This window comes from Passer domesticus, chromosome 1 (assembly GCF_036417665.1).
Source record: "Passer domesticus isolate bPasDom1 chromosome 1, bPasDom1.hap1, whole genome shotgun sequence".
Lineage (NCBI taxonomy): Eukaryota > Metazoa > Chordata > Aves > Passeriformes > Passeridae > Passer > Passer domesticus.
The window spans coordinates 117,773,991-117,786,965 of record NC_087474.1 but is presented as its reverse complement, the minus strand read 5'-3'; the positions used below and the strand labels follow the sequence as shown (position 1 = coordinate 117,786,965).

Sequence of the window (12,975 nt, the reverse complement as noted above, 5' to 3'; positions counted from 1 at the left end):
GCAGTCCCGCAGTGCCGCCGCCGCGCCGGGGCTCGCGCGCGCCACAACCGCCGCAGCGGCCGCGCGGCTCCTCCCGGTGCGGGGCGGCGCGGGAGCGGCGGGGCCGGGCCGGGCCGGGCCGGGCGCAGCGCGGAGGTGACTCTGCTCGCCCGCAGCGGGGATGCTGCTGCTGCCGCGGCCGCCGCCGCCGCTGGTACGGGGACTGCAGGCGGGAGAGCGGGTGGCCGCGGCGCCCGGCGGCATGTGAGCAGCGGCGGGAGCGTTCCCCGAGCCCCGCGGCAGCGCTAAGGGGGCCCCTCCCTGCGGCGGCGGTTCAGCCCGCCCGGAGGCGCAGCGCGGAGGCGGGCGGGCATCGCCGCTCCAGCCGCCCGCGAGGAGACAGCAGGACCGGCCACAAAGCGCCGCCGCCCGCCCTCCTCCGCACGCCGCCCCTGCCAGCCCCGCGCCCGGGGAGGGAGGGCGGGGGCTCCCCTCGCCCCCTCGTCACCTTCTCGCCGCCCGATCCATGGGAGGAGCGGGCCGCCTCCCCCTAGGAAGCGCCGCCGCGGCTCGCCGGGACTGAGCGGAGCGGCCGGCGGCCGGCGCGGCGGGAGGATGCCCCTGCTGCGGAAGGCGCTGCGCGTCTCCAACCGCTCCATGCTCGCCTTCATCTTCTTCTTCTCCTTTTCCTCATCCTGCCTCTACTTCATCTATGTGGCCCCCGGGATCGGTGAGTCCGCAGCCGCCCCCTCGGGGAGCGGGGCTGAGGGCGGTGGTGGGGGGCGCGCCCGCCTCCCCCGGGCTGTCAGCGCGGCGGGGAGGGCACGGGCGGCGCCGGGCGAGGGGCGGCTCGGCTGTCGGAGCGCGATCCCGCCCGCCCGGGAAGGGTCGGGGCGGCCGGCGGGGGCGGCGGTAACGTGCGCGGATCCCGCATCTTTGTTCTGCTGCTTTCAAACGCTCTAGAAGGTTCATCTGCCATCGCGAGGTAGGTGGATGCTGCCCTTGCTTCTCCGGCTGGCAAAGTGAGGCACTAAAGCGGCTCAGCGTTTCGTCGTGTTACGGTGGTATGAATTGGGAAAGAGCTGCAAAACTGCTGGAGTCACTTAAATGTATTAATCTTACAGATTGTTAGTAACTGCATTAATAATAAATCCCGTGTGAACAAAAATGAAAACCAGTTTGAATATTTGTTTTTTACTTCTGTTAGTGGGATCTCTCTCTCTTCACAGGTTTTACAGTTTGGTAACTCTTCCATTTCTGAAGGAACCACTTCAGAGGAGACAAACCGTTGATTCGGAAGAAGCTTCATAAAATAACTGTGCAAGTTTGTTTCTAAAACAAAAGAAAAAAATGTGCTGGTTTCCTTAGTTTACTCTTTTGCTGTTACTGGGAGACCATCAGACTTTTTCTCAGTGGATGATGCTTTTAGAACTGGTTAGCATTACCCCAGAGCTAAGGCCAGTGGTATCCTGTATGGTACTATGTGGGATTTCCTTGTGTTGGCTGTTCCATGATCAGGGAATGTTCTCCTTTTTTTCCCCAGGGAACATTGCTACATTTTTCTGCACATCTCCTTGCTTATCAGGTGTTACCTAAATACTTGCAAAATCGTCTCTCTCTTCATCCTTAGTGCTTAAAACTTCTCTCTGCAGTCATTACTACAAAATGTCCACACTGGTGTGACCACTGCATCTTCAGGAATTGTTTCCTGTTGATTGTGTTTTTATGCTATTTGGCTCCCTCTTGTTCACTATCTTCTATTTAACTTGTAAACACTTTCAAGGTGCAGTTGTTGCTTCTATACTTAAATAGTTCTGTATAGTTCACCTATCATTCTGTGGTTCTCCTTTACATATGTACTTCCTACAATATTGACAAGTCTGCCAATTATTCAAATAGTTCAAATACATTTAAAAATAGGAAATATATAATTTTTATAGTGTTAGATTTCTGAACTTGTCTGTCAGTGCTTTCCTCCTGAAAGGGATCTGGTGTAGTCTTCCAAGTGAGAATGATGCTGATGTCCGCTTCGACATCTTAGGTCTTTGAGATGTTGGTGCAGGACACGTATATAAAGTAGACTTTAATTGCAAAGAATTGATATGTGATTTAAATAGCAGAGTGCAGTTTCTACATCTTTATAAGTGAAACTTATAACATCTAACATAATGTATGCAGCTGTAGTTTTACTTTGTGACTTAAATGTTTCTTGCCAATGGGTACTTTCTTAGGAAGAACATTTTCTCACTAGCAAGGCTCATGCAGTACCTTATTCAGAATCAGAGCCTTTAGTGATGAGACTTTAAATTTCTGACTTAATCTTTCTGCTCAGCTATTGGCAATTACATATGTGTTCAGTTTCCTTTGTACCAGGAATGAAATGAAATCAACAGTATGTACCAAAAGTGTTCTTGGGGTAGGTTAATGAGATCTGATCAACCCTGAGGAGAAAAAAGAATCATATTCAAACTAGTCCCTCTTGTTGTCTCAGACACAAATACTGTAGTTGGCCCTTTCAAGATGTGGTTTAACAATGCAAAAATCTTGGGTAGTTGCATGAGTTTGTGAGATTACAGCTCTTTCCAGCTACAGTGCTGTGCTGCCCTAACTGTATCCGGCAGTGTTGCGAGCTCATCCAGCTTAAGTCAAAACCCTGCAGTAATGAAGTTATTCCTTGTTTGTGGCACTTCTTATGTCCATCTTGAAATGCTGCTGTGCTGGTCAGAAGGATCCTGGGGAAGAGAATATAGAAAATGGTGAAGGGCAGTAGGAAAGTTTTACATCTCAGCCTATCATCCTGCAGGTGTAATGCTGATTTCTCAGGAATTTGCTCCTTAAAATGTTACTGTCTGGAATGGAGAGACAGAAGGTCAGATATTATCTAAAAACCAACAAGCTTCCTGGCAGTATAGTGAAAATGTAAGTTGTAAGAACAGAAGATTCTCAAAGCACTTAGGAACACCCAAGTTTACAGGCAGATGATTCATCTAATAATCTTACACTGTATGCTCATAACATTTGCATATTGTGATAGAATAGAATATTTCACTGTATTTGCACCTTTTTACTGTGTGTAATGAAATAGATGCATCTAAGTCAAGGCTGATAGCGTGCTTGGAGAGGAGGAAGGCTAAAGGTTGCTTATTGAAGCTCAGCCACTTTACCTGTTGGCAGATTTTCATGAAATATATTCTGCATCTAAGTCGTAAATGGTTGGGATCTGTCATAATTTATGTGTACAGATGTGTTTTACTGAAGACATTTTAGTTCACCAGCACATTTTCTTCCTCAACAAGCTACAAGGCATGATGTCAGAGAGGAAGAAAATACTAATTGGAGAACTGGAGCTGCTCTGTGGCTGGCTTCTGTTTGTGGTGGTCAGAGGAACTGAAAAGAGAGGGAGAAGTTGGACTCCCAAATGTTTTATGGAGCAGCAGTGTACTGGAAGGTGGGAGAGGAAAAATACATGAGTTATGCAGCAGAATGGTTTTGTAAGATGTCAAAGCTGATTGAAATTTTGAATTCTTGCGGGCTAATGGAGTGGGAATCCCCCTTAGCAAGCAATTCATGGCTTATCAAAGGGAACAGACATCTACACTTGTAAGCCCTTATCACTGGAAGAATTCTCAAAGAGGTCATTGTCACATTCTCTCTGTCCTTCAAACTATTTAGAAAATAGAGTTACTGCTTTTTTTTTTGACAAAACTGCAAATTTTGTAACAATTTGAGTTTAGGTCAACTTGAAGTATTGACAATTTGTTTAAAGGAAAGAAATTGTAATTACTTATATGAAGGTATTTAATTATTTGTCTAATATTTAGAAGTTTTCATTTGCACCATATCTACAGATATTGCAATAATATCACTCTTCTGTTTGTTTTTTGAAGAGACCTCTCAGAATGTTATTTCTTTGGGAAACAGAAGCTTTTATTATTCCATGTATTTCAGAATGCAAGGGGAGGATTTTCAGGTTTTCAGACATGGTTCTGTGTTTTGAGATGAAGACATGTTGTACTGCAATTAATATAAAAAATGTATGATTTAAATGGTTGAGAAGAATTCATGGACTATGTTGGGATTGTTCATGTGCCTGCTTTTCACTTTTCAGTAAGCACAGATGATTGGATGAGATAGAGGTGATTGCAACCCTACCTCAACACCCTGGTAGTCTTTTGATAGTCAGAGGAGCTGAAACACAAGAGCAGATTGATTTCTAACTATTAATTAGAGAAGACAACTATTTTTATAATTTTAATTTTTCCTGTTTAATTCAGTGGATGTTTCAGAGGAAAACCTTAATGGATAGGATGGCAAGTTAAAATGGTCAAAAAACATTTAAAATGCTTAAAATTTAAAAATTTCATTTAAATGTTTAATGACACTTCTGTGAGATAGTTGCAAGTATTCAATGAAAGCAGATAAGAGGTGCTACTTCTCCATAATGACCACTTTTGTGACAGTAGTTCATTTTGTAAAATGAACTACTCTGGTAAAAGCAGAAACTGAAGTTTCTGATCTTGAATTAATAGCCTATGATTCTGCAACTTCATTGAAAGTTGCAAATATTCATGTATTAATTAAAGGCTGAAGAGGCTAGCTAAGAGCAGGAATATTTGGCACCAACGTGGGGATTTTTTCAGTATTATAGATAAAAGTAGTAATAAAAGGGACTCAAATAATCTGTGTCTGGTCCTGACAGCTATCCAGAACCCATATGTAGGTTCAAGTTTACATTGTAGAAAGGATCCAAAGATCAGGAGAATAAGACAAATTAACAAGGCAATGGTGACCAAGGGAGAGCATTTGCTGGTCTAATTTCACTGCCAAACCAATATGAGTATTGCAAGAGACATTTTTTTTTCCTGTTTTTCCCATTTGCTCTCAGCATTATAACTGAAATTACATTGGACAACATAACAGATCTCAGAAAATGATCTTTTATTCATTCCTGGGTTATTCCTTTCTGTCTTGTTGCAGCAGAGAATCTTTGCCAGATTGGAAGGAAGAGTATCTTAGAGCTCTCCATATTGTAGTTGATTGCAATCTAGTTTTTCAGCCAGAGAGTGCTTGAGTACTGGAACAGGCTCTCCAGGGAAGAGGTCACAGCATCAGGCCTGACAGAGTTCAAGAAGTATTTGGACAACATTCTCAGGCACATGGTGACGTTCTTGGAGGGTCCTGTGCAGGGTCCTGATGGGTCCTTTCCAACTCAGCTTATTCTGTGATTCTAGCTTGTCTACCTTGGACATAATGACCTATGCGGTTCAAGTAAGAACTGGTTATGAAACAGTGCAGTGATCAAAGAAGATGCAGTCTGCTTTGACATCAGTAACTAAGAATCCTGAAGGGTGAAATGAGTTTGAAGAGGAAAAACCAGCTAATGTTTTTTCTCTTATGGTCTTCTGCTTCTTTTATTAAAATCCTGCTACTTTTTTTTTTTTTTTGCAAATCCTAACCAAAAGGCAGCTGTGCAGCCTGCATGGAACTTGGAATCATCTCTATTGGTTTTAGCTCACAATTTTATATAAATCTATTTTCTGTTCTGTTACTAGTCTAGTTTTCCTAATAGGAAGAATGATATCACTCCTTTTTGAACCTGTGCAGAAATGGAGAAGAGTGCTGAAAATGCTATGAGCAAGATAAATGCTTATCATGGCTTTCAGGTGCCGAGCCCATAAATATGGGCACGGCCTTTGTGCTGGTGTTCTTTGTTCCTGGCATCTGTGGCAGTTGTGGTATTTCTAAAGACTTGCTGTTTGATTACAGAATAATTTAGATTGGTGGAGGCACCTGGAAGTCACCTGATCCAACCTCCTGCTGAAAGCAGATCCTACTGGATCAAATTGCTCAGGGTTGTGTCCACTTGAGTTTTTGAATAAATCCGGGGATGGAGATTTTGCTCTCTCTCTGGGAAACTTGTTCCAGTGTCAGACAACTGTGAGAAAATTGTAATATGTAATTATAATATCCCACCTTATGTTCATTGCCTTGTGTCTTTTGACTGACTACTTTAATGTGTTCAATTCAGTCTTCTCTTTACAAGAATATTGTCTTTACAAGAATACTGTATTGCTGAAGACAGTAAAACCAAAACAAAACAAAAAAGCACCCTCCTCTCAGCCATTTCTATTTCAGACTGAGCAAACCCATTTATTCTAATTTCTGCTTGTACATAATATGCTTGATTTTGGAAGGTTTCCTTGGGCTTGTTCTGGTGTTAATGTTTGGTTCTTACTGGGATGCCCAAACTGGACATGGTACCCCAAATAGGATTTTACAAGCTGCTGAAGGGACAACAGTTGCTCGTATTGATGTGCTGGTTATACTGTTGCCAGTACAGGGTAGGATACTGTGCTTGCCACAATGATAGGTGGCTGGTAATACCTTGTCTGAGGGTTTTGTAATAGAGCCTATGTATAGGTTTACTACTGCTCAAGGGCTGCTGTGAAATAGGACTGATACAACTTTCTCGTTTCTCATGCTGTGTAGAAGTATCTGATAAAAGGCTGATGAGTTTTGCAGGGTGTGGTAGATGTTCATGTTTGTATTTTTCTCTCCCTGTTATTGCCTTCTTTTATTTCTTTCTAGGGAATTATTCTCATGGGTCTCTTACAAGTTTCTTGAGTAAACAAAACTTGTCTGTCCCATTGTTTCATAATTTCTGCAGGGAAATGCCTGTACTACAGAACTGGTTGTTGTTTGGGAGCTAGTTTCAGCTATATTCCATTATTTCACCTGTTATTAAAGGCTTCATTTGGAGCAGGAGTACTTTCATTAGCTGCAGAAGTCTTCTTCTTGCTTGCATTGCAGTTTTTCATTTCCGTTCCACAAATTATCATCAAATCCTTTACCTGTGAAATTGTAGTTTACTTGCTAGTTAAGAGGGACTTTTTTCTCTTGTGCAAAGGGGAAATGGAGGTTTAAACACTCTGCTTGATCTCTGATTTCCAGTGATCAAATGTTCCTCAGCATTCTGACTAAGTGCTTGAGCTCCTTGAACCCACTGAACTCAGGCAGTATCGTGGGTACATTTTCTGCCTTGGTCTGGGAGGTGCAAAGACTTTTCCATTATGTTAGCCCAGCACAGTCATTCCTAGCACTTGATGCTGAATAAATTATTGTAGTCCTGTCATTCATGACTGTCTTTCACTTTTACCAACAGATTAACTTTGACTAAACATGCATATTTATTTCTGAATCAGTTGTTCTGCATTTTTATCTGTTAGTTTTCCTAAAGCCCTTAGGTATTACTTGTTATTAGTCAGAGAACTTGCCTGCATAAGATTTCAATCAGTATTCATTTTGTGGTGTTGTTCTTAGTCAGAAAACAAAAAAGGCCAGTACTTATGGTGTGCAGCTAACTTCAGAAGGACAAACTAATTATGAGGCCTCATGTGAAATGAGTTTTCACTTAAGCCAACCAGTTATTTGAATGCATTCTTCTCATGGGTTGAGAAGGAGAGATTGTATACCCTGGGGACATTTATCTGAACTGTGATGCCTTACTGACAGGGCCAAAGCTTTAACCATTTCCACATCTGTCTGTGGTGAAAGATAGCTTATCTACTGGCTTTTGATTAATAGGACTATTTCTCCAAGTGACTATTTTTACTTGCTTTTCTATAGCTCTTAGGTAATCTTTTGTATTCAAATTATGCAATCGTATTATGGGGAGCAGCGTGAAATGATTATGCTTGTGTGGGATCCAGTGCTAGTTTTTTGTGAGCTCAGTGCAGAGCTTTTCAGGACTTCAAAATACAAAAGATGCTTTTTTGCAAGGTATTGCCAATGGTCAGTTCACTTTCTTAGATTTGTGCTTGTCCTTCTTTACCTTCAGTTCATTGTGCATTTATTGAATTATTCTACAGCTTACTATAAAATCAACTTATAGCCTGAGAGGATAGAATAGTATCAAATATGTTAGAAATTTTATTTAACGTTGTATCCTTTATTATGCTTAAAACTAGTGCTAGGGAAAGAAATTTTGATTTAATTTTTTTCACTGTAAACGAAGGTCCCCTCATTTGCTGTCTCCCAATAAACAGTGAACTGATATTTATCAAATTCCTCAGACTTGCAGTCAGAGGACTCATCCATTTGACATATCCATTAGTTGCAGTGAGTACACAGAGGTTGTCTGAAGTATTAAAGAACCAATTTGGGACTTCTCTGTTGTAACTGATACAGATTTGTCCATCTGCACCATTTGAATGATCACTGTTAGCCGCCAGAAATACTGGTAGCTTTTGTGGTTTTTTTCAACAGATTGAGGTGATTTATGACTTCCTAAGATATTTTTCTTATAAGGAGGTATACATATACAGGCTCAAATGCAGTCTCACTATCCCTGTGAAATGAGATTGGATTTATTATTATTTTACAAATAGTGCAAAATTGCTATTGAATATTGAAAAACAAATCAAGTAAAGAATATATTTCAAGGCATAAAGTTTTTTTCTTTTGTTGTGCTGTTGTATCTGTTTTAAAAACAACTTCTGATTAACAACAAATGTGTAAAATAAATACAATGCCAAGGAAGTTGGACACTTGCAATAGTATTTATTGATGTTTGTTGTAGATTTCCATTTTTGAATAGGAACCAGTTTACAGCAGTGTTATGTTACTTGGGGTATTGTCCTTCACAGCTAAATTGTTTAATGAATCAGTTTCACAGACTAAAGTCATTATCCTGCAGAAAATATTATAGCTCCTAGAATTGTAATTGTGATATTTCAGAAGCAATCTCAATGTTTATTTAGATTAATAATAGAATTTAATCTTTTAACAGTTCTGTGTTTATTTGCCATGCATGAACTCTGCCAATAATGTATTTCTAACTCTAGTATTGCTGAGAACAATATCACATAACCTTGAGATAAGAAGACATCCATGTGGGACTTGTTCTAGAAATGCCCCCATGAGATGATTTCCCATTTGCAATGACAAGTGGAGATCTTTCTGTTAACCTGTTTGAATCCATACCAATTTTTAAGCAATATGTTGAATGTGCTTTTCAGAATTCCAGTGAAAACAGGTGTTGACTAGCAGATAAGTAACTTCAGGGGCGATGGTCATTTGTCAAGACCTATTCGGTGTAAAGCTGTCTTTACTGCATTTGGATTTTGCAGAATCCATGGGTTGTCTATGAAATATTTCCTATTTGAGTTTTTCAGCAATTTTTTCCCAGAAAGATAAGTGTGTAATGTTGCTATAACTGCTCTGATGATAGATCATCTTTTTTTTTAAGGTCTGGCATGTTAACTTTTTGCTAATTGCTTTGAAAATATTCTAGACGTAATGCTTTTTCCCATGTTGTTTGGTTTGTTTGGCCTTGGTTTTCTGGTTTTGCTTTGGCAGAATAAAAGCTGCATTTGAAAATCAAATTTGAGGCCTCCAAGTTTATTCATTTTTGTTCGGCATTTAAAAATAATTTTTTTGTAATAATGAATACTTTTCTATGTTTTTAAAGTAATCGCATTTCGAACTTCCTAGTCCTGTTCGAAATGTCAGTCATCGACCCGGTTTCAAATTCACTTGTCTTGTCGTATATTTTACTACATTGATTGTTTCTAAGTGCCTGGCATATTTTTTTGGCTTTGCTTTGGTGCATGAGTACAGCATGATAACTTATTAAGTTTCTATATAAAAATGAGTCTTGTGCTTTTCCTGTGAAGTTGTGGGATGGTAAACTGATGCGGTATTGTGAGAAGTGCTTTGATTTTTGGTGTACTGCTTGGAAGGAGCTTGATTCCCTAATGGAGAGTGATCTGTGAATTATATAATTTTCTTTAAAAAAAGGGGGTTAATAGTCTTCAAGTGAATACCTAAATAACAAAAAGCCACCCGATATAAAACATTGAGCCATTTTTACAGATATTTTATACTTTTAGAATTAATGCATTGCTCCCACCAACAGTCTAGCACATAAAACTATAAATAACTAGTGAGCTATAAATAATTCGAGACAAAAAATGATTCATCTGATACTTTTAATATTCCTCTGAAATACAGGATGATCCCTTTAATGCCTTAATGTGTTATCAGAATGAGTTTTAAATAATGCCTTAAAACCAGGACTTTTGATTACTAACATGTGGCTGTGTGTTCATGATTGCTGATACAGATCTGGATCAATTGATAGGAAAACTTCATCTGAATTAGTTATGAGCTCTGAGCTCACACTTGCAGTTGCTTGAGATGGAACACTGAGTATAGTATTGATTCCAAGGTGTACTATATGTGTGTGTTGTTTTATATTCCTCACTGGACTTTCCATCTGATTAACCTGTAAACTGCATGACAGCCTGGATTCTATGTCTCTGGAGCCAAAAATTCTCTTTCTTACTTATTGTGAACCATGTACAGTGAAATAAGAAGAATATGGATAAAATTGCTTCTAGGTGTTACATTGTTAGATGTTTTCTTTGGTCACATGTGAAATTTTGCCTTCCCAGTTTGTGCTTTGCCTGGCACTGTGACAGTGATGGTTGGTACAAACGCAGAAAGACAAAAGCAGACACAAGATCACAGATTAGTTGAGGTTGGAAGGGATCTCTGGAGATTATCTAGTCCAACCTCCCTACTGAAGAAGTGTCACCTGGAGCCAGTTGCTCAGGACCGTGTCCAGAAGGCTTTAGAATATTTCTGAGGATATTCTCCACAACCACTGTGAGCAGCTTGTGCCAGTGCTCTGTCCCCCTCACAGTACAGGAGTGTTTCCTGGTGTTCAGGTGGAACATCCTGTGTTTCAGTTTGTGCCCACTGCCTCTGGTTCTGTCCCTGACCACCACTGAAAACCGGCTGGCTCTGTCCCTTTTTGCACCTTCCCTTCATATACGTTGTGTACATATACACCTGCCCTTTGTACACGTTAATGTGACCCCCTGAGCTTTCTCTTTTGGGCTCAACAATCCCTGCTCTCTCAGGCATTCCTCATAGGAGTGATGCTTCAGTCCCTTTGTCTTCTTCATGGCCTAGTGTTGGACACTCTCCAGGATGTTCCTGTTCCCTATTCCACTGTGGAGCTCAGAACTGGACACTACACCAGGTGTGGCTTGAACAGTGCTGAGTGAAGGCTGTGAAGGATCACCTTGACCTGGTGGCAGCATTTTTTCCTAACGCATGCCAGGATGCTGTTGGCCTTCTTTGCATCACAGTGCTGGCTCATGTTCCACTTGATGTCCACCAGGACCTCCAAAGCCTCTTCTGTCAAGCTGCTTTCCAGTTGGATGCGCCAAACATATTTTGGTGTCTGGAGCTGTTCTTCCCCAGATGCAGAAGTTTGCACTGTTCCTTGTGAACTGCAGGAAGTTCATGTCAGCAGAGTTGTCCAGCCTGCTGTGGTACCTCTGGATTGCAGCATGTCCATTTGGCATGTCAGCTACTTACCCCATTTTTGTGTCATAAATAAACTTTGTGAGGTTATGTTCTGCCTGTCATCCAGATAATTAATGAAGGTGTTAAACAGGAATTAAACTGACCCCTGGGCTACATCACTGGTCACTGACCTCATCCTTTGGGCTTGGTCAGTCAGCTTTTGATCCAGCTCACCGTTTGCTTAGCCAGCCTGTACATCAACAGTTTTTCTATGGGAGTCTTATAGGATACAGTGTGAATGGCCTTACTGCAGTCCTGGTAGACAATTCCCCCTGCTCATTCCTTATCTATCTTTCATCAGAGAAGGTTACCCAGTTGGTTAACTGTTTCTGATGATTTTCTTGTCATTTATGTACCTGAAGAATGGTTTCCAGGATTAGCTGCTCCACCACCTTCCCTGGGATCAAGCTGAGGCTGATGAGTCTGTATTTCTCTGGGTCTTCCTTCTTGAAGATAGGAGGACATTTGCTTTCCTCTAGTCCTCAGGCCCTTCTTTCACTCATCATGATTGATCAAAGATGGTCAGGAGTGGCTGTGCTATGACATCTTCCATCTCCCGTAGCACTTGATACATCCCATAAGGGCCCATGGACTTAACCCGTGTCCTGTTTGCTTAAGTCTTCCACACCAAGGGCAAGAGTACAACTTCCTTGCTCCAGACTGGTCTCAGGGAGTTTCTGGACTTTCTGAACATTGATCTTGTTAATAAAAACAGAAAAGGTGACATTCAGTATTGCAGACTTATCCATGTATCTTTCTCATTGAGCAGTGGGTTCAAGTTATCCTGAGTTTTCTTCTTATCACCTATGTACTTATGGAAATGCTTCTTGTTGTCTTTGACATGCCTGGCCAGATTCAGTTCCATTTGGGCTTTAGCTTTCCTAACTGCATCCCTGGATGCTCAGGTATTTTTTTCTGTATCCCTCCTGCATTCCCTGTGATGGCTTCCTCCCAATGTATTTTTTTGTGTTTGGTTTTTCTCACAGGAGGTCCTTGTTCATCCATGCAGGCCTCCTGGCATTTTACCTGTTTTCACAGTTGTTGACATGGATCTCTTGTAAGCTTGAAGGATATTATCCCTGAATATTACCCAGCTTTCTTGTCCCTATCTTCACTTGAGGGCTTTATCCCATGGGACTCCACCACGCAGATATTTGAAGAGTCTGCTATCTTGAAGTCCAGGGTTGTGAGCTTTCTTTTGCATCTCCTGTCCCATGGATCCTGAACTCCATCATCCCATGATCTCTGCAGCCGAGGCTGCCTTTGATCTTCATATCCCCAGTGACCCCCTCCTCCTTGGTAGGTATGAGGTTCTGCAGATCACTTCCCCTCACTGACTCTGGCACTTGTGGCATGAAGTTGCCACCAGGGCACACCAGGGACCTTCCGGAGTTTTATCTGGCTGCCTTCTGCTGTCAGTCATCCCCCACCCCACAGGAAGAAAAGATGTGTTTCTCTGTTGCTGTTTTGGCCTGTGAGGGTTGAATCCTTTGTTGCTGTTGCTGCTGGTTGATGTGACACGTGAGCTGTGCTCTTTGTCATAGGTCTTTGCCAACAAACCTGTGCCAGTAGATGAGATTTATTTTTAGGACTAAATTAATATCTTTGATTTTTTCCTGA

At 41.7% G+C, this 12,975-nt stretch overlaps 1 protein-coding gene across 1 annotated transcript in view; it reads left to right on the top strand.

Annotated features, from left to right (window-relative positions):
• The first annotated feature begins 17 nt into the window (after positions 1–17).
• B4GALT6 (beta-1,4-galactosyltransferase 6) overlaps positions 18–12,975 on the top strand; it is a 30,517-nt gene continuing 17,559 nt past the window's right edge. Inside the window, exon 1 of the mRNA XM_064384922.1 lies at positions 18–709. Coding sequence (XP_064240992.1) covers positions 595–709 — 115 coding nt within the window. The 5' untranslated portion in view covers positions 18–594. The remainder of the gene's footprint in view (positions 710–12,975) is intronic.